The sequence below is a fragment of the Elephas maximus genome, chromosome X (genome assembly GCF_024166365.1).
Source record: "Elephas maximus indicus isolate mEleMax1 chromosome X, mEleMax1 primary haplotype, whole genome shotgun sequence".
NCBI classification, from domain to species: domain Eukaryota; kingdom Metazoa; phylum Chordata; class Mammalia; order Proboscidea; family Elephantidae; genus Elephas; species Elephas maximus.
The window spans coordinates 46,944,645-46,965,819 of NC_064846.1; the positions used below are offsets into that span (position 1 = coordinate 46,944,645).

The 21,175-nt window shown below is 42.4% G+C and overlaps 1 protein-coding gene across 6 annotated transcripts in view; it reads left to right on the forward strand.

Annotated features, from left to right (window-relative positions):
• The window catches only part of CHRDL1 (chordin like 1), a 152,478-nt gene extending 134,361 nt beyond the window's left edge, over nt 1–18,117 (forward strand). For 2 of the 6 annotated variants that reach the window (XM_049872071.1, XM_049872073.1), the window contains exons 9-12: nt 4,160–4,369; nt 10,236–10,403; nt 12,474–12,563; nt 15,807–18,117. In XM_049872071.1, the coding sequence (XP_049728028.1) occupies nt 4,160–4,369; nt 10,236–10,403; nt 12,474–12,563; nt 15,807–15,937 (599 nt within the window). In that variant the 3' untranslated portion in view covers nt 15,938–18,117. The remainder of the gene's footprint in view (nt 1–4,159; nt 4,370–10,235; nt 10,404–12,473; nt 12,564–15,806) is intronic. The other 4 variants (XM_049872074.1, XM_049872075.1, XM_049872076.1 and 1 more) reach the window with 2 other exon arrangements.
• Nucleotides 18,118–21,175: the final 3,058 nt, after the last annotated feature.

Consider the following 21,175-nt stretch of genomic DNA (forward strand, 5'->3'; position numbering starts at 1 on the left):
AGGGTCTTCCTCTTTTTCACTGACCCTCTACTTTACCAAGCATGATGTCCTTCTCCAGGGATTGATCTCTCCTCTTGAAATGTTCTTTTTGACAATGAATGCAATGCCATTCCTCTTCAAGTTGTCATTCCTGGCATAGTAGGCCATATGATTGTCTGATTCACAATGGCCAATACCAGTCCATTTCAGCTCACTCATGCCTTGGGTATTGATGTTTATGCATTCCATTTCATTTTTGAAAATTTCCATTTTTCCTAGATTCGTACCTCGTATACTCCACATTCCTATTATTAATGGATGTTTGCAGCTGTTTCTTCTCATTTTGAGTTGTGCCACATCAGCAAATGAAGGTCCCAAAAGCTTGACTCCATCCACATCATTAAGGTCGACTCTGCTCTGAGGAGGTAGCTCTTCCCCAGTCGTATTTTGAGCGCCTTCCAACCTGGGGTGGCTCATCTTCTGGCACTATATCAGACAGTGTTCCACTGCTATTCATAAGGTTTTCACTGGCTAATGCTTTTCAGAAGTAGACTGCCGGTTTCTTCCTACTCTGTCTTAGTCTGGAAGCTCAGTTAGAACCTGTCCACCATGGGTGACCCTGCTGGTATTTGAATACCGGTGGCATAGTTACCAGCACCACAGCAACACAAAAGCCCCCACAGTATGACAGGCTGACAGACACATGGGGGTTGTACCTCTTACAACCAGCTAACTTGGAGAATTTGGCTGTGTACTACCATCCTGGCCAAGGGGCCTTCTGACCTGGCCACGCGTGGGCCAGGCTTCTTTGTACTTGGGCCACTTACTTGAGGGTGGCATTAGCTCACAAAAGGAATGACATGGCTGTTCAATTTTTATTATCTGCCTGAACCTCCACAAAAAATCGTTACACTGAAGCCTGGGGAAGATACAAAATCTTGGAGAGCAGAAGCATCTCCTCCAAACCAAAGAAGCCAATAGATGAAATGCATGCATGAAGACACCCAAACCAAAACTTGCCATCGAGTCTATTCCAACTCATAGGGATCCTATAGGACAGAGTAGAACTGCCCCATAGGATTTCCAAGGTTGTAAATCATTATGGAAGCGGACTGTCACATCTGTCCCCCACTGAGCTGCTGGTGGGTTTGAACCGCTGATCTTTGGGTTAGCAGCCGAGCACTTAACCACTGTGCCACCAAGGCTCACCCTCAAAACAGCATAGGCCCAGTTTTCTCCCAGAAAACAACACAGAAACACAACCTTGACAATGTGTAGCTTATGAGGAGAATGTCCTTAGAAATGAGTAATCCAGTGAGAAATCCAGAAACCTCCTGGCCCAGCACCAGGAGGACTGTTCAGGTTAATCCTGACATGCAGCCCATCAACTGACCACTGGCTGTAGCATGCATACATCCATGGGCCCATTTCTTCCTGCACAGGCTTCTCTGGCCTCTACCCCCTTCCTAGCAGTGGGTGTAGGGGAGGAGAAATTCAATCAAACAATTGACTGCTTCTTACTTTTTTAGGCATCGTGTCAACCAGCTCTTCGGAGCGAGAGCTCAGCTGGTTCCTTTTTATGAAACCACAAACATGTTTTGTTTCCTTTAAAGGAAAAACAAAATCAAAGGCAGTTCTCTGAATGGGTTAAAGTGATAAATTATTAAACCAAATGATTGAACAACATGGGTGAAAAACAATCCGTTACAAAGAACTCCTACTATAAATCTCAAAAAAGCTAATCAAGCCAAAGCTAGTTGATCACATCTGTTACTAGTTAGATGTAAATTTCAGATTACAGATAAAAAAATGCTTTTGAAACTTACAGGCTTAAAAGAAGAACACTCAAAAATTAAACTCTTGATAAAAATAGTGGTATATTAGAAGTATTGGAAATATTTACCGTTGATCTGGGTTTGATTTGAAATTTATTGTTTTTAAGTTCTAAGGCATTGTAATATGAATTTGTGGAATGAGGAGGAATTAGGTAAAGATGCAGTTTGATTTTCAATCTTAAATTGCCTCCAATAGATTCCATTTGCTCCAAAAGTATTTCAAAGCCTTAAAAAAAAAAAAAAAGAAAAGTGTGGGGAAATGGACTTTGAAAATCCTAAATCCCATAATTTCCACAAGGCCTCTTCATTTTCAGGGCAGAGGCTCATCCCTTGATTTTGTCTCTGTCCTATAAAAGCCCCAGCTGGTTTACATTTATTCATTTGCCCCCATTGATTTGGATGCAGCAATTCTCTTCTGACCTTTCCATTAGAGTTCTCTGGAGAATCATTTGCCCCTACCCCCAACTCCCAACTCCCCAGCTGGATGATTCAAAATCATCTTGAGAATTGGTTGGTGGGGAGAAGACTGTATTTCAACCTAGAAAACTGACCTCACCCTATTCCACTTCAGAGTGTGGGCTCTCACCCAGTCTGTTAGGGAACAGGGAACCAAGCTATGTAACACTAGAAGTGCTTCCCTGCTCTTCAGCATGTCTCATCCTTCTCCTTAGCTCTCTTGCTGATGATGTGGTCCTCTGAGATACATTTACTTGGTTTCTTCTTAGATTCAAAGAAGAGAAGGGATAGGACTCCACCGTTTTAATTTCAGTCCAGCCTAAGTTTGCTTGAAGCAGATTATGTGTCCACTTGTTCACATTGTCTAGAAGGGAGTGAGAGAGAAGGAAGGGCAGGACAGAGAGTAACATAACTGGCCTGTGGGTTCTGGTCATCTCTTGTCACTTGATCCTGTCCACAGCCCTGAGCCTCACAGTTTAGATATCAAGTCTCTAGTCTGTCGCATTGCAATGTTGGGAGCCTCCCCACCGGTTTAGGTTCTTGGAAATCTTTGCATGGATTGACCTGTTAAGAGTGCCCAGTACTCTAGCAGCTCTTGCAAAGGACAGGAAAAGGCAGCCAACATCATCCATATTTCCTAATGCGGCCCAGTGGATTTGATGAGAAAGAAATAACCCGGTGATTCATCCTTCTGAGGCAGCTGTCTTGCAGCCAAATCAGTCAGTTCCTAGAAACGCCCCAAGTGGGGTGATTTCTCCCACCCTAACCCCGCCTTAAGTGATACAACCCACCCTAGAGATGTTGTTGATTGGGATGCCGACAGGTCTCCCCGGGTATGATGAGGTGATGGGAATAATGAGAAACACACCCTGTCCCAGTCATGGCTTGAAATCTCTAGAACATCTCAGTGCTTTCAAAAAGAGAGAGAACTCATTCTCAGACTTTCTCATTCACAGGCCTTTGCAGTTCTTATCCTGGAGCCTAGCTCCGTGTCTTACAGTAGGAGCCAGATACATTTTGGTTGATTTGCTTTGAAGGATGTTCCTGTGGTCCCTTCCCTACATGGGCCCCTTGGCCTGCAGCCCAGATGCTTGCTTTTTTTTTTTTTTGAGGCCCCACAGAAAACATGGAGCCAATGACTTCACTCCCCATTCAACAAATGTGAGACTGCCAAAGGATATCTGTGGAGCAGGCAAGGATTCTCTGTAGCTGAATCTCTATAGCCACTATGAGGTGGGAGACAGGAAATTTAATTACCTAAAGATTTGAGACATAAAAGTCTGCCATTTCACAAGCTGTCCAGAAGTGGATCCTTTTCCTCTCAATCTTGTCTTAGCACCTTCCTTCCCACTCCAGAGAGTAGGCCAGCATCATTAAACTTCATATCCGTCTGTGTGAGTGTATCAGGCACTAATACAGTTTGACATTCTGAATGGACTTGCTTCAGGATCTCGAAAAACTGGCCCTTTGGGAAGAGCAGCAGTTTTTGCATCTAGACTTACTTTCTTGTCTGGAGGCACATCCACTTGGGCCATACAAATCCCTCATGCATGTAGAGGTTTCTTGTCAGATATCCACAACAGATAGAAATCTACTTGCATATATTCATTCATTCCTCCATTAAAAAAACAAAATATTTATTGACTATCTACTATATGTCAGGCATTTCTGATCATCCAGAGGCCACTTTTGAACAACCAGATAGCTGCTGACAGTAGAACATGGCCCAAGCTGTTAACTGGTTGCAGAGGCCTCTCTGTCAGTGTATCTCCATAGCCATGACAAGAACAAAGGACGCTTGATGTCTTCAGTTCAGGGCTTGATTTCTGAGCACAAGGGCCCATTTTAGCTCACTAGCCTTTAATTTCCAGTCCTGTGTTCTCTTCCAGTGTGTGTTTCCAATGGAAAGACCTATTCCCATGGCGAATCCTGGCACCCAAACCTCCGGGCATTTGGCGTTGTCGAGTGTGTGCTGTGCACTTGTAATGTCACCAAGCAGGAGTGTAAGAAAATCCACTGCCCCAATCGATACCCCTGCAAGTATCCTCAAAAAATAGATGGAAAATGCTGCAAGGTGTGTCCAGGTAAAAAGCCAAAAGGTGCGTTGGTTGGAGGCCCTGCCTTTGATTGACTGAGATCCTCACATAGTCATACTTAACATCCTTTGAGCATCAGAAGCCTAATCAACCTGTCATATAATTTTAATGATTGTAATTCTAATAATAATGAAGTTACTTCACTCCTCTCTTGAAGGACTGATAAGATGGTTGCTTGGAAGAAATTTAATAGTTAGAATTTCTTGGGGATTTGCTGTGTCTACCATACCAACCTAACAACAACATACCTACCTAACCACACCACCATACCATTGACCCGTGTGGTCCCAAGGACCAAACTTACCCTTGCTTTTCTAAGTAGTAAAGAGATGAGGCTATCATGATTATTAGGAAGAATAGTAGCACTTTTAATTTACATCACTATTTAACTCATAAAGCACATTACCCTTCTGAGACAGGATGTGATACAGGTGAGGTATAATGCAAGGAGGCTGGGTTCTGGTCCAATTTTCTAACTCGGTGTGGGACCTTGGAAATATGCCATATCCACTTTGAGCCTCATCAGCCTCTTCTGTACAATGAGAAGTTTGGAACAATTGTTCTCTAAGTTCCTTTCCAACACTAAAATTCTATCATTTCATTATTATTTCCCTTTTACAGATAAGAAAATCGAGTTTTAGGAAGTAAAATGACTTGCCCAGAGTCACACAGCTAATTGGTAATAAAACCAAGGCCTAGAACCTAGGTCACTTCTAGCCCATTGTCTTTTCTAGGCCAGTAGAAAATGTTGATGTATAAAAAAGGTGAATTAATGATTTAAATAGTGATTTTAAAACATGAGCTGGATAAAAATGTAGTCTGTAGTATTGGAGTTGATAGAGTATTGGATTGGTAATCAAGCATTCTAGCCCTGGATCTACTAGATTTTCTGTATGACATAGAACAAGTCACTTTATTATCTGAGCCTCAGTTTCCTTCTCTGCAAAATACGGGGTTAGAGTAGATGATGCCTCAGGATCCATCTAGCTCCCACATTCTAGGACTCAGTAAACCAGTCACTTCCAGGAACATGAATTTATCATTTCTTCTGCCTACCTGCAAAGCATTTCTATAAACACAGATGAAAAACCATATATCTTTACATGTAGGCAGAGAGTTAAATCATTTATTCCTTCATCTTAGGCAATTCTTCATGACTAACAGGCAAACATGCACTCAGTTCATGTATATTTATTGAGCACCTTCAATACAGTGGGCAGTGGTTCCCAAATTGTCTGCACATTGGAATCACCTGGAGAGATTCTAAAAATAACTGCGTCCCGTCCCCAAAAACTATGATTTAATTGATTTGGGGTGTTACCTGGGCTTTGGAATTTTTTTTAAAAGATCCCCAGATGATAGTAATATGCAGATAAGTTTGAGAACCACTCATGTAGGCCCAGGGTGGTTTACAGTGTTTTTACTCAAAGTGTGGTTGATGGACCTGCAGCATGGGTATCATCCGAGAGCTTGTTAGAAACGCAGATTTTTAGGATCTCACCCAGACCCACTGCATCAGAATCTGCATTTGAACAAGATCCCCAGGTGCGTCAAATGCACACTAAAGTTTGAGATGCTCTGATCAATGGCACACACATACAAAAAATCGCCCTTAATATAATGCCCCCCCACCCCCGCCACCTTCCAGAGTAAACAGGGAGTGGGGTGTGAGGAAGGACAGAGGCCAACAGATATGGAGTAGCGATATGGGGCATTAGTACTGATGAGGAAATGTGTGTGTTAGAGATAGGAGGTAAGCACATTCTAAGGATCATACGGACATTGGTGCCACCCAGCCATGGTGACCTACTATGATTTCCACGTCTGTGATCTCACTAGATCCCCAAAACTTTTACTGTCACTTAGCAAGTAGTTCCACCAAAACAGTTTTCTTTCTGTCAAGGGTCTATCATCTGTAGTTACATAAGTGGTACAACAAGATAATTTCAGACAAAACTAATAGTTACCAAAATTACCCAGGTAAGATAAACCCTTCCACTGTACAATATTCCAATTTGAATCTCAGACCTTTAGACCAAATACTCTTTCATTGTGTGCTTAGGATTTTATTGATCCAGGTGATTCAAATAAGAGAAAGACTAAAAAAGGCAGGAAAACGGGACACACAATGGGCATTGTCTTAAATAATTGTCCTCTCAAATTGGTAATATTTATTAAAACCTTAATGTATATACTCTTCGGCTCAGCGTTTCCACTCCAAGGAATACTGAGAAGGAATCAGAGACATACAGTAATATATAGAAAAAAAGATGTTTGTTGCAGTGCTGTTAACAATAGTGAAAAATTGGAACCCACATGAAAGTTCATCAATATGGAAATGGTTAAAAAAAATTATGGTATATTTATACTGTGGAGTGTTATATTGCCATTAAAAATCATTGTAGACCAAGATTTAATGGCATGGAAAGATTTTTGCAATATATTAAGTAGAAAGAGCAAACCACAAAACAATATTACGATGCCACTAGTTATGTTAAAAAAAGTGTTTATGTATGGTTAATCAAAAAATTAAAAAAAAAGAAAGATTGGAAAGGTATATGGCAGAATGTTAACAGTGGCCATCTTTGGGTGACTGAATTATGGGTAATTCTTATTTTCTTCTTTTTGTTTATCTGTGTTTCCTAAATTTTTAACAATAAATATGTATTACTCTTGTAACTAGAAAAAATAATAAAAGTTATTATTTTAAAAACCATTCTCTAGAATCCCAGTTGGCAGTAAATTGAAGACCCTGATTAACTAAACTTGTTTTTCTGGAAGAGCTGCTTTTCCTGCTTTCCCAGCCTGCACAAGTATATGGAGATAAAGGATTCCTTGGGCAACATGCAAGGAAAGAGTTGCTTTCCCATTCTGTGTACCTGTCTCTCAGTGTTTGTGTATTGTACCATTCCTCATGGTCCTGATCACCTAACAGTTGTCGCTGTCCACATAGCCCAGGGCACCTGCTGCAGGCACTCAGCGCCCACAGAGCATCAAAGGGCACGCACTCCGTCTTGCATTCAATCTGGAAATACATATTAAGTGCCAGCTGTGTACCAGACACTGTTACAGGCACTGAAGATAGAGATGAACAAGACAGACAAAGGCTACTTGTCATTATGGTCCTCATATTCTAGTGGGGGAAGAAAGACAACACAAACCAATCAGGTAATTTTAGGTTGTGGTGAGTGCTGCGAATTAAAATAAAGCAGGATCAAGAGATAGAGAATGGGGCGGGGAGCACTTTTAAAAGGGTGGTCAGGAAAGACTTGTCTGAAGAAGCGATATTGGAGCAGAGTCCTGAGACATGTGACTAAACCCCAAACTCACTGCCACTGAGTCGATTCCGACTTATAGTGACTTTATCGAGCAGAGTAGTACTGCCCCATAGGGTTTCCAAGGCTGTAAATCTTTATGGAAGCAGACTGCCACATCTTTCTCCTGTGGTTGGAACCACCGACCTTTCAATTAGTAGCTGAGTACTTAACTACTGCACCACCAGGGCTCCTAAGTGATGTGAAGGGATGAGAAATGGAAATATCAAGACATCACCAGGCTCTTACAAAATAACACGTGACACAGAGAAAAAGGAACAAGAGGAAAAGAAGATCAAAGAAAATAAGAACAGTAAATTCAGTTTTTCATGTTGATAAGGGAGAAGCGATAAATAAAATCCACTGATGATCCAGCCAAAAGTTTCATTGCAACAAATGAATGCAGGCTACTCCAATAAGAAACTAGGGCCAAAAGAAAGCATGTGAGTTTCACCTCTCTCTTCCGTTTGCTCTGGTAGATACTAGCCTTGCCCTGCATACCAGTGGCCACCTACAGAGCTGTGTAGGATTGCCACTTCCTAAAGTGGAACCCACCCCTCACCCCGCCATACCACCCCAAGGGCTGGAATTCCCATAATTACGCACTTCTCTTGGTTTATGGTCTTAAAAGCCCCTGTGACAACTTCAAAGACTCCTGGGCTGGGATAATACATCTCCTTCGTCAGCCAACACCACTCTGTAAGGAATGATTTCTCAGTTTCTTAGTTCTGGAGAGAACAAGTGGAGCTCAGAACAGAAGCATTTCTCATGGGAGGTGGAAATGGCCAGGAATGACTTCAAGCATGCTGCATGGCATGCTCCCCTGGAAGGAAACCAAAGTAGGTGAACGTGGAGTGATCAGAAAGCACCTTGAGATGGAGGGTGTGGAATGAGGAAGATGTTGCTGAATAAAAAAAAAGATGTTGCTGAATAGGTAGTTCCAAATATATACTTGGCTTATCCTTAACATTTTCAAGTACCAGCCCGGGGTGAGTCACTACTGGGTTTTGTTGTTTGTAGATCCCCTCGGGCTAGTAAATTAAGCTCTTGGATGGAGAGGGCATGGTGGGGCAGGATGACTCCTTAGGGCACTGGGAGAAAGTTTAGTATATTACAAGTACTTCCAGGGTCATCACAGATTCCATATGCTGGTTATAGTCATGGCCAATGTTAAGCTAGTGAGCAAAGTTTAACAAATGGCATTCAGTTCTCATTCTAAAGGTGATAATTAAATACATGGTTGTTCCTGTACAGTCAGTGCCCTCCTCCCCAGTCAAAAAGTGCTAGCATACATCCCTTCATTTCCTAACATAACACCAAGAAGACTGGCTCACTGAGTCACTAAATAGCTGAAAAGAAGGACAAAAAGAAAAAGCAAGTTTGATTCTTGGAGAATCCACAAATTGAGTAATCCGCCCTGAGAAGACTAGGTTTTGTCCACATAATGCCAAAATGGTGGTGGGGTGGGAAAGCTAATCAGGTCAGCAAGAGACATGCACTAACAATTTGATTACAGTGTCTAGTCCAAATGTGTCTGATTGACTAACAGCAGAGCCTCCCTAATGAGAGCCACAGATCTAAAGCACTCAACACTCAATGGTTTCACCCTCCACAACTTCTGCACATGTTCAAAGTTTCAGGGTGTCCTTGGCTTCTCTTTGTTGTTCTTGATTTGAGTGTATGCTTTAAATATACAGCTGCAGAGGGTGCTGATTATGAGGCTAGCAAGAAGCTAACTCACTAATAACCAACCAGGAGACATTTTTGTTTTGGTTGGGGGCTGAGGAGAGAAGAGGGTAGAGGGAACAGGGAGTATCACAGGGTTAGTATCTTTATGCCTGGGAGCTGAAATCCAACAGTTTAGTTTATATATTAAATGATCCACAGTTGAGGGATTTGACTAATTTTTTGTGTTTCCGAACCATTCATTTGGCATAGCATACATATGACTAATCTGACATCTAGGTTTTGGCGCTGATGTTGATCTGGTATTATCGTTCCCCTTACAAACAAATCAAAGAACATTCAGAAATGTCAAGCCAATTTGGATAGATCCTTTGGGCAAGTATGTGCACATAAATGAGTGTCATAAATGGTTTCTAAGTATACCTAAATGATGTCAGAGAAGTTAACCAAGGCCCTCTGTCAGCCCATTCCCTTAGCCTCTGTTGGCAACACTGGGCTGGACAGGCCACGATCCTGACCCAGTATGGAAAATTCTCTGTTCCTTTAAATGCCAGATTTGTACCTGGCCATATTCTTCCTCCTCCTCATGAAGGTCCCGTTGTCAGTGATGGTGGTAGGTGGATCCAGTTCTGTCATCACATAGACTTTAATCAAATGTTATATGCTCCTTAGTGATTTGGTACTGTTGCAGGGGCTGCCTAAGCTAAGCAAATGAAGTATGGGTGGGACTTCTCTCTGTACGAATGTTCTTGTTGATTTTCCACTTTTGATAAATGTATGGTGTTATGAACAATGAGATATATAAATGCATGAGTGCACTTCTGTTTTTGGAAAACCATGATAAAACTCTCCCTGCCTCCTGATTCTAGAAGAACTTCCAGGCCAAAGCTTTGACAGCAAAGGCTACTTTTGTGGAGAAGAAACAATGCCTGTGTATGAGTCCGTGTTCATGGAGGATGGAGAGACCACAAGAAAAATAGCACTGGAGACTGAGAGACCACCTCAGGTTGAGGTCCATGTTTGGACCATTCGAAAAGGTGAGGAATTAAGGGGGCACAGGGAAGGAGGGGAAGACTCACCTCAATTTTGCCTCAGCCTGTTCCTCTGGGTCAAAATTTTTCCTGATTGCTTAGAAACTAACACATGCCTAACACAGTTATTACTGTGGCCTTTAAATTTAACTGTGGACTTAGCTAAAAAGTAAGCTTTGATCCTTGTAGTCTGTTGCCTTTCTCACACCACCAAACCCTGGAGCAGTGGTTCTCCACCCTGGCTACACGTCAGAATCATCTGGGAGACATTTTTTTTTAAAACACCAATGCCTGGGCCCCACCCCCAGAGATTCTGAATAATTGGTCTAGGGTAGAGCCTGCGCATTTGGTGTTAATTTGTTTTGTTTTTTCCTTAAAGCTCTGTGGGTGATTTTAATGTGCAGCCAGGATTGAGAACTACCTGAATGCAGTCTGCCATCCTTTCCAAGACAAAGCTCAACAAGCATGAAAATCCATTCATTCATTGGGAAGCTAAATCCCCAGAGTCATGCTATGTACTCTGTACTAAGACAATCTTAAAACATCATCCCTGCCCTCAGGAAGATTATAGTCTCACTGGAGAAACAACCCCAGTCATAATGTTCAGTTCCTTTTCCCATTACTCTCACTGACAGCCATAGCAAACTGCATTCCTTTCACTGTGATCTTGCAGTTATTTAAACCATTCCACAGATACAAGACTAGTGTTTGTTTAGCAAGTCTGGTAAAATTTTTTAGGAATCCAAGAGGTGAGATTTCAATTGGAAAATAAAACACATTCCTTTTCTTCTGGCTCCCACATAAAGCACTAGAGTGCTTAAACTTCAGCGTGCATCAGAATCACACAAGGAGCTGCTTTAAAATGCAGATTCCTGGGCCCATTCGAGAACTGTGAATTCACTAGGCTTTGAGTAAGATCCAGGCATTTTCATTTTTAACACATAGCCATGTGATTCTAATGCAGGAAGCACTTGGACCATCCTTGGAGAAACACTGCTGTAATTGTGAGATTTTTCTCTCCCTTTTTACAACCACTTCTCTTTCTCTAAAGGATGTGTTCCTACACCTCCCCCCAAATATGCTAGAACATGTATATATGTTTCTCATCCATGCTTAGTTTTCCTCTATACCTAGGAGTGTTGATTTCCTCTCTCTACCTCCCTAGCTCTTCCATAGCTGGTCACCTAAGAAAAAGGACTATCATTTTAGCTTCTCTAGCAGTGAAGCTCACTATTCGTCTCCCCACATCTCTCACCCCACAGAGGCGTGTAGATGTTTCTCAGCTTTCTAGTGCAGCATCTAAGTAGCCTCTTATTCACAGTGCAGGGTCATCAAGGCCTGTGCTTGCTGGGCAGAGAATAACCCAGGCTTCATTTACTTTACCTCCTGTAGGCCTCTTGAGGGTTATTTAAGTGGGCTGGTAATGGTTGCTCTTTAACTGCAAGGCAGTTTTTAGTTGTTTACCTGTTACTCTGATAAAAACTACTGAGGCAAGGTTGAGACGTTGGGTGCCACTTTGTTTTAATTCTCCTCTCCTCATTTTTTTACAAGGGTAAAGGAGCTATTATTATTTCCCAGAGGAAAATAGGCTTTTCAATGAGTTTAGGAACTGGGACAGCTTCTCCATTTACACGAACAACCTGTCTGCAATCCTACTGCTGGTTCTCATTGCTTAGCCAGGAGGGCTGTCCAGTGGTTTGGCAGGGACATAGTCTACCCAGACTTGGGGGAAGAGCAGAATTTCTAATACTGCTTTTGGCTGCAGAAGCTTCAACCAGCACCCATGCTTGACTCCATGTGGCTTTCCCTAGGAGTGGGTCCCATGGTCAACAGCACTATCTCCCTTATCTCCATCCCCTGGAGAAGCCTAGAGGAGGCCATGGAGCCAAGGAAACAAATGGAGTCAATTATAACCATTGATCCATCCAAGTTCCTGGTTAAGCACATTACACAGCCCAGCTCGATACTCCTAAGCCCCAGTAATGAGATGATATGCTCAGCCCAAGCAGAAAAAGGAGTTGGTGGTTCCAGATAGAAAGCGCCTGACCACCTGCCCTACTTTTTGCTTGGCTCCAGGCATCCTCCAGCATTTTCACATTGAGAAGATCTCCAAGAGGATGTTTGAGGAGCTCCATCACTTCAAGCTGGTGACCAGGACAACCTTGAGTAAGTGGTACTTCCCTTTCTTTACTCCCCCCACCCTGGAAATCGCATCCAATTTTGAATACAGCATAATCCCAAATAAAGTTCCTCTGCGTTCTCAGTGAACGTTAGCAATGTTCATTATCAACATTAGCAGATTGCCATCTCTGCTCTGGGTGACTTAGCAGTGACTGGGGTGTCCGCATGTGAACTGAAAAGCTTGGACATGCAGAGTACAAATTCCGATGTAGTCTGAGTATAAACTACTCAGGCCAAGGTTTCCTGAATATCCTTAATGAAATTGCTAAACCTAGGGCCTCAAGAGGGTTGGAGAAAGCTTCGAAGATTCCAGGTCTTGTAGAGACTTTGCATCTGGAAAGATATGTCCTCTCGTGATGAAGATGAGAGACAGAGAGGAAATGAATGCATATCAATTCACTTACTTTATCAAAGCTCTGGGTCTTTTGAAACTACACCTGGGTAGTCATGTTTCTTTAAAAGCAGTCAGACAATCAAGCATACTTGTAGCTCTCCCACTTTATACGCTAGATGGAGCTTAGGAACTACATACCACTAGGCACTGGGGGGCAAGGGGGATACTTAACTTCTAAAGGAATAAAAGACACAGCCTCCATCCACAGGGAATTCTAATGGGCAAGACAGAACATGAAAATGCCTTAAGTGTGAATTAGTATACTTAGTATCATTCTGAAGAGTTAAATACCCAAGTGCTCAGGGGAATCTGCAAAGAACAATAAAAGGAGAGCCAGATGGGCTTAGTCAGGGAAGGCTTCGGGGAGGAGGTGAGGTTTTAGGGGGTTTTGAAAGAGCAGGGTGTGACTGGGCAACAGGTCAGGAAATCAGTCCAGGGAGAGGGTACAGCCTAAGAGAAGACTCAGACAGGAGCAAACAAGAAATGTGGGTGTGGGTGGGTGGGGGTGAGGAACAATTACAAAGGCCACATAGGGTGCACTGAAAGCAGAGAAAAATTATAGGTAGGGAGTAGTCAGAGGGCCTGGAAGAACCCAGCAAGAAGTTCAAATATAAGGCAAGTAGCATTATTAGTAGTTGCTGCAAACTTACGAACAGCATAGTGATTTCAAAATGGTGCCTTGGAAAAATGTCTTCTTGGCCGTCGGATAGATTTATTAAGCACCTACTTTAATGAAGCCAGATTATGAAGGGTCCAATATGCTAAGAAGTTGAACTTGATCCTCTAGACGAGAGAACCTGAGTGGAGATTTTTAAGCAAGTGAACAATGCATTCGGATTTGTTTTGTAGGAAGAAGTACTTCTGGCAATGTAGAATGAAAGGTGGACTATTAGTGAGAGAGCTGGTGATAGTTTGAATTAGGGAGCTATTGCATTATATTAAGTCAGTGAGACGGGAAGAGAGGTCACTGTGAGAGACATCCATGAGGTTAAATCCGCAGGATCAGGTATCAGAGAGAGAAATGAGTTTGGAATGACTCCAATATTAACAACTTTATAGACTGAGGGAATAGTAATACCATTCACCAATAGGAAGCCTAGAGGATGAGCAGGTATTGGTGAAAAAAGTAATTACTTGCACTTGGAACATGTTTAGATTAAGATATTTAAGGGCCATCTAAGCAGAGATATCCAATAGGCAGCTGGAAATAGGGTTGATGAGGTCAACCGTTTCTCTTCTGCAGAAGACTGATGGAAAATAAACTGTACGATATGAGAATTCAGCAGAGGAGTTGAGAGTCCTTACATGTGAGTAAGGAGTAAATGAGGCAGAGTCTAGGATCCCAGGATCAATGACGTGGCTATTGAAATCATCGATTAATTTCAAAGAACATTTTTTTTATTTCATACTCTGAGCAAGGCGCTATACTTGGCATCATGATGGAAAGATGATTCGGACCTATATCCTGCTCATGGCAGCCAAGATTTGGGGTGCACCTCCAACTATACAGCTGAAAGAAGTGGGTAATGAGGTGATCCTACAGGTTCACCTAGATACAAAGAAGTACATGCTCCATTCCTTTATGTAACATGCCTTTCTGAGCTTGGCACATAGTAGGTATTTGGCAAAAGCTGCTTGTTCCTTGCCCAACCCTTTCCTCCTTTTTCCTTCTCCCTTCCAACTGAGTCAGAGAGAATGGGGGAAAGTGAAGAATTCAAGGGAGACAGGAGTAGAGAAATGGAGTCCATAGGGAAGAAGGCCATGTTTCCATATGGCTAGGAAAAGAGATTCAAAATAGGTTGTGAATTAGGAAGAGTTTGCTTACCTTGGACAAGGAGTTCTCCAGGTTGCAGCACCATCAGCACAGCAGTAAAGAGAAGACTGAAGAAGGTATCCAGGGTGGGAAGTTTGTTATGAAGGTTATTTGACAGAGCAAGATAATAGCAGGAAAAGAAACACCTTGCCCCGTCAAGGACCAGGAAAGTTAGAAAAAGGATGATCCAGAGACATAAAGGGGTTTCCGATGGCCAGAACAGAACTAGCACTCAAAAATGTTTGCTCAATTAACATGACAAAATGGGGAAATAGAGAAGTTGGTAAGGAAACTTTGATAGTTGGACAGTTCCATGGAGGGAGCAGAGAAAACAGAAATGGAAAGGGACATGACCAGAAATAATAGAGAATGGAAGGGATACAGCTGGGTTTACTCAGTGTAGAAACAGATCACCTGGGAGATATGAGAATGGAACAATATACAGAACCATGAGAGGGAACCTAGGGGTGCTAAAGAACAGCATGTGGATATAGGAGAAAGCAGAGGTGAGCAGTTTTTTTTTTTTTAATGAAGGGTGGCAGGACTAGAGAAAAGAGCAGCACATAATCAAAGAACCCAAACAAATATTTGGGTGTCCTAAAGCCCCAGTAACGAACCAGGTATTGTTTTCCAAAGTGCCTTGTTAGACCTGTTGCCAAGTGAGCTGCCTAAATAACCAATGAAATGATGGTGGAGCATTTTTAAATGCTAAATATACTGTGAAGATTCTAGGCATAATACTTAGATTTTACTTTTGAGAAAGCGGTTACGTATTATTCTTGGAATTCTTACCAATGCTATGTGTTGAAATGAAGACTCCATGGCCCACTTTCCTTATCTGCCCCAGAAATGCTTTCTTTCTTTCTTTTTTTTTTTTTTTCTGAAACCATCTGACATTTGTGTTCCAAATTCTCTGGTGAGTCCGTGAGTGAGTGGGTAAGGATGGGGTATGTTGGTTTTACTCTTGATTTGCTCTGCTCTCCTTTTCCACTCTCCTGGTAACTTTGTGTTTGTCTTTCAGGCCAGTGGAAGATATTCACTGAAGGTGAAGCTCAGATCAGCCAGATGTGTTCAAGCCGTGTGTGCAGAACAGAGCTTGAAGATTTGGTCAAAGTTTTGTACCTGGAGAGGTCTGAAAAGGGCCACTGTTAGACTAGACAGACAGTGTTGGATAGGGTAAAGCAAGAAAACTCAAGCTGCAGCTGGACTGCAGGCTTACTTTGCTTAAGTCAACAGTGCCCTAAAATCCCAAACTCAAATGCAGTCAATTATTCACGCCATGCACAGCATAACTTGCTCCTTTATGTGGAGTGGTGTGTCAGCCCTTAAACATCTCCTCCAAGGAGACTAGAAGAGTCTTGAATTCTTTGTGGGAGGAAGAGGGATAGAACACCACAGCACTGCTCTAGTTTGTTGGAGAATCACATTTCTTTACAGGTTAAAGATCAAACAAAACCCCAGGGTTTCAATCTAAAAAGTTATTCAAATGAAAAATAGTGAAGGGAATTGCTTAGTAGGAGCTCTACAGTACAGAGTAATTTGTATGAAATTATACTTTTTGAGTGTCTTACATTAAAAAAAAAATTTAAGCCACCCATCCTGACACACACATACATTAAACTACATCATTCTAAGGCAAGGCCAGCCTAGACTCTACCCTTCTTTCTCTTGCCTGGCTCCCAAGTAGCTTGGAGGTTGTTGACACCCAAGAAAATGAATAAGAAATTGTGAGCAGAAGGCTCTGCCTTTGAGTCTTTGGTGTAGTTTTTGAAATCACCAACTGTGATGTCACGATGAACACCATTTCAGAGCCATCTTCATGTTGAAGCAGTGAATAACTTTTCCCTAATAATACCACTTCTGTTTTCTCCCTCAACCTATGGGGACTCCATAAATAAGTTATACTTGGGTGAAAATTTTCAAAAAAATGAATTCATATAAAACTAAATAATTATTTAGTGAAAAGAGTGAATAAAAATCAATGAGACCATCATCACTTTTTTTTCAACTCACCAATTAATAGCTCAATAGTAACTAATTTTTCCTGAGGCCATCGTTCTGTGGCAAGAAAATTTAGGTTGAATTAATTCTAGAAGTTCCTTAAAGGGTAGTTCCCCTTCTACAAGTACAGGAGTTGATTTTCACTTTGCAAAGTGTTAAATCATCAGGAGAGTTATGGTTCATTTGAGGAGCTGGAAATTCTGATAAAGATCTTTACCCTAAACCTTCCTATCATCTACCCCTAAATGACCAAGCATGGGTTTGAATCAAGCATCCTAGAGAAGGTGGCTCCTAAAATGTCTACTTGCAGTCCAATACCAGAGTATAAATTATCCACTCTGAAGTCTGGCTTTAGAAATCATCTTTGTGAAGAAAAACTACAAATTCTCCACAGCAAGGATCTCAAGGCTGCCTTCTAGATTTGTTTCCTCTGAGGGGCATGAATGAACTCTAGTGAGTACTTAGACATATTTAGGACCCAAAAATCCCACATTCCCTGCTCTGTGACCATCGGTGAGAAGAATGTTTTCTTAGAGTATTTTACACAAATAGGGAAAATCATAAAAGGTCCAGTATTTACAGCAACCTGGCAAAAAGGAGTCTGTTCTCATAAAGAAACAAAAGGGCCTTATGGTCAGGACTTCATGGGACAAGCCTCTCCCTAGCCCATCACACACATTCTCCTCAGGAGAAGGAGGTAGACTATCCGGGGTTGAAAGGACACAGAGCATTATTTGTGGGAGGGGGGCAGGTTAAACAGCTGCTGCCTCCCCACCCAGAGGTGGCCGTATTTCCATGGTATGAAGACTAGTAACGGGATCCGGAAGTGAAACGGTGATTCCCCTTCGAGATGATTCACCCCAAAGCCTTCCACCCAGGTGTTCTGTAAAAGCTCAAGCTTAAGGGAACACCCAGAGAGCTTCCCTAGAGAGACTCCTGCCTCCAGGTCCTGGGACACACCTTTATAAAGTGCTCCGTGAAGCAGGAGCTGGGAAGCTATGTTAAGTCAATGTGGGAACCCCCCGCCCCACCCCAGTGTTTTATAGGACATAGGGAAAAGAGGCCAAGCCACCTGTAGTTTGTAGAGAAAAATGGATGTGGTTCTTCTTGTATATTTATTTGTAACATAAGCACTTGGAACAACAAAGACCATAAGCATCATTTAGCAGCTGTAGCCATTTTATAGTTAACTCATGTAAGCAAGTAAGAGTAACATAACAGTATTACCCTTTCACTCTTCTCACAGGACATGTACCTACATATGGTACCTATTTATGTAGTCACTGTATTACTGGATTTTTTAAATTAATAAACCGAAAGTGAATTTTGAAACACCATCCGCAGTAATGTGTGAGTGGTTTGCTCTGTTCAGTACTATTCTTGCATTGGGTAACAGGTGATGGGTAGTCCTGCCTGTTTCACACTCAGCTTGACACTCCTCTCACTATAGCATAGGAATTAAGAGTGTGAACTTTGGGGTCTGACTTCCTGGGTTTTTAATCCCAGCTCTGCACGTACTACCTGTGTTTGTCAGTCTCCCTAACTAAAAAATGGGCATAATAGTAGTACTCTTTACCTTTGCCTGCAATATTGTTGTGAGATTTGAATTGGTCAGTGCATGTAAAGTGATTAAAATAGTGTCTGGTGCATAGTAATCACTCATTTATAACCATGGATGTTCAAGGATGGAGTGGCACTGAAACTAGCCATTGGTTTCTGGTCTCCCTTGAAGCCAAGACTTTTAAGAGACTGGGGGCAGAGACCACTGACTTGGGTTTTAAGAGGATCCTCAATTTTGGTCTGCTTCTCAGTGGCAATTTTGTATAGGTAGCAGGATAAGAGTTTTGTCACACATGTTGATTCAAACTGAAATCCCACAGACCCCCAATGTCAGCTAAGCTTGTTACAGAGACCAAGATAAAAGAGTGTTTCAAGAAAGACAGTAGTCAAATGTGTCAAGTACTGCTGAGGTGTCAAATAATATAAGGACAGAAAAGTAAGCATTGGTGTTAGCAACATAGCAGTCCTTGGTGATCTTAGCAAGAGAAATATTGGTGGATTGATAGGAGCAGACACCACATTGGAGTGGATTATAAGAAGTGAGTGGGGAGATGAGGAACTGGAGACAGGAGCTAGATACAATTCTTTGGAGAAGCTCTATTGGAGAGAGTAGAGAGATAAGGTGAAGGAAATAGCTGGGGAAGGAGAGCTATTGTCTCAAATATGGGAGATACATGGCCATGCTTGACTACTGAGGGGAAGGACGCTATAGAAAAGATTGAAGATAATGGGGAAAGGAGAGTTAACCTATTGTGTAAGGTGCATGCTGCACCCCTTAAAATACAACAATTTTTGGCCCACAACCTGGACAGAATTTCAGCCCTTGGTGCTCAACGCCTTACCTTGATCTAGTTCCCCTCATCTATGTTAGCTTGGTCCCCCTTTACACCCAGCATATTCTCTTCTGGAGTGGTGGGCTATAAATCCCAATATTGCTCCACCCCTATTGGGGGAACTGTAGATAACTCAAAATCAGACACTTTGGCTACATCTTGCAGCACTCTTCACTTTCCATTATTACCCACATCCAAATTTCACCAAGTCCTACCAATGTGGCTCATATTTATTGGCTTTTGCCGTCATATTCTCTTGCAGGATCTTTTCTTCCCTATAGTGTCCAAACATCCTTCCTCCCCTGCCCCGTGGTTTCCAGGAAGCCCCAAAAATCATCTTACATGGGCCCAAGAACAAGATCTGCCTGCTACCACATGTTATCCATCATTTTATTCCTTCCTAGTTTGACCCTCCCCTGTGATAGGCACTGCAAGAAAAGATGTCCATCCACTGTCTCCATCACCATGCATCTCCTGACAGTCTCCACCATTGCCAGCTGACCTAGAGACATCACCATGGTGATGGTGCTCTGGAGTTCTCCATATTCCCCAGTGGCAGCATGTCCTATACACAAGTGGAGAAAATGCCCTTCTCCCTCCCTACAACTGATGTTACACTTTGTCACCTTGTATTAAACCAAGTAACAAATAGTTCTTGAGTGTGTATTATGTGCACCAAAGCAAGGTCTTCTTGTGCCCCAGGGTCTCATAGAGTTTTTCATGGAATTAACTCTTTCAGGTTCCACCTTCAGCCTTTTTCTTAGGGCTCAGTAACTGATATGCAGAGGCTATCCTGTGTACAAGCCTCCAAGATAGACACAAGATTGTCCTCCCAATCCTTCTCCCCCTTGGTCCACATGGACTGCTTCCTTTACCACACCAAAAGCCTCATGCAGATTGACTTCAGGGTGCCTACCCCACCAGTCTACCAAGCATGCCCAGATAATCCGAAACCTCCAGGTGAGAGATATGTCTCCTTGAATGCAGAGCTCCAGCCACAGCGGACAGTCTTCCAAATACTTCATACACGTTTACATCTTTGTGCCTTTGTATATGCTTTTTGTGTTTTTTTGTATATACTTGGAGAACTTGGGAAATCCTGGTGGTATAGTGGTTAAGTGCTAAGGCTGCTAACCAAAGGGTCTGCAGTTCGAATCCGCCAGGTGCTCCTTGGAAACTCTATGGGGCAGTTCTACTCTGTCCTATAGGGTTGCTATGAGTCGGAATTGACTCGACGGCACTGGGTTTGGTTTGGTTGGTTTTGGAGAATACGTATTTGTGCAGCAAGACCCAGTCCAAATGTCACCTTCCCTGTGCAGCCCTCCCTGCTCCCCTGCAAAATTGCCACCATTCCCCCTTTCTCCCTATGTACTGTATCCTCCACCCATACCAAGCAACTGAAGTTCCTGGAACATGCCATGTGCCTTCGTACACAGCTCCCTTTGCCTGGAATGGTCATCCCCTGATGTCTCTGCTTAATGAACACCTACTCACCTTTTAAAATTCACATTGCTCATCTGTGAGATCTTGTCCATCTCTTTCAAGCAGTTAGTCATTCCCTCCCCTCTGCTCTGAGGAAATCGCAATCAAAGTGGACATTATTGAGCACTTACTCTGAGCCAGCCACTGTAGTATCAATTTACGTGCATATTCTCTCATCTAATCCTCACCACATCCCTATGCAGTAGGTACCATTATTGATCCTTTGTTAGAAATGAGCACATTGTGGACATTCACCTTTTACATACCATTATATGTAAAATGGAGCCCTGGAGGCACAGTGGTTAAGAACTAGGCTGCTAACCAAAAGGTTGGCAGTTCGAATCCATCAGCTGCTCTTTGGAAACCCTATGGGACAGTTCTACTCTGTCCTATAGGGTCGTGATGAGTCGGAATCGACTTGACAGCAACAGGTTTGGTTTTAGTTTGGTATATGTAAAATGAAATATGTAAAACCCTCAGTGAGATGGATTGACAAATAGTGGCTGCAACAATG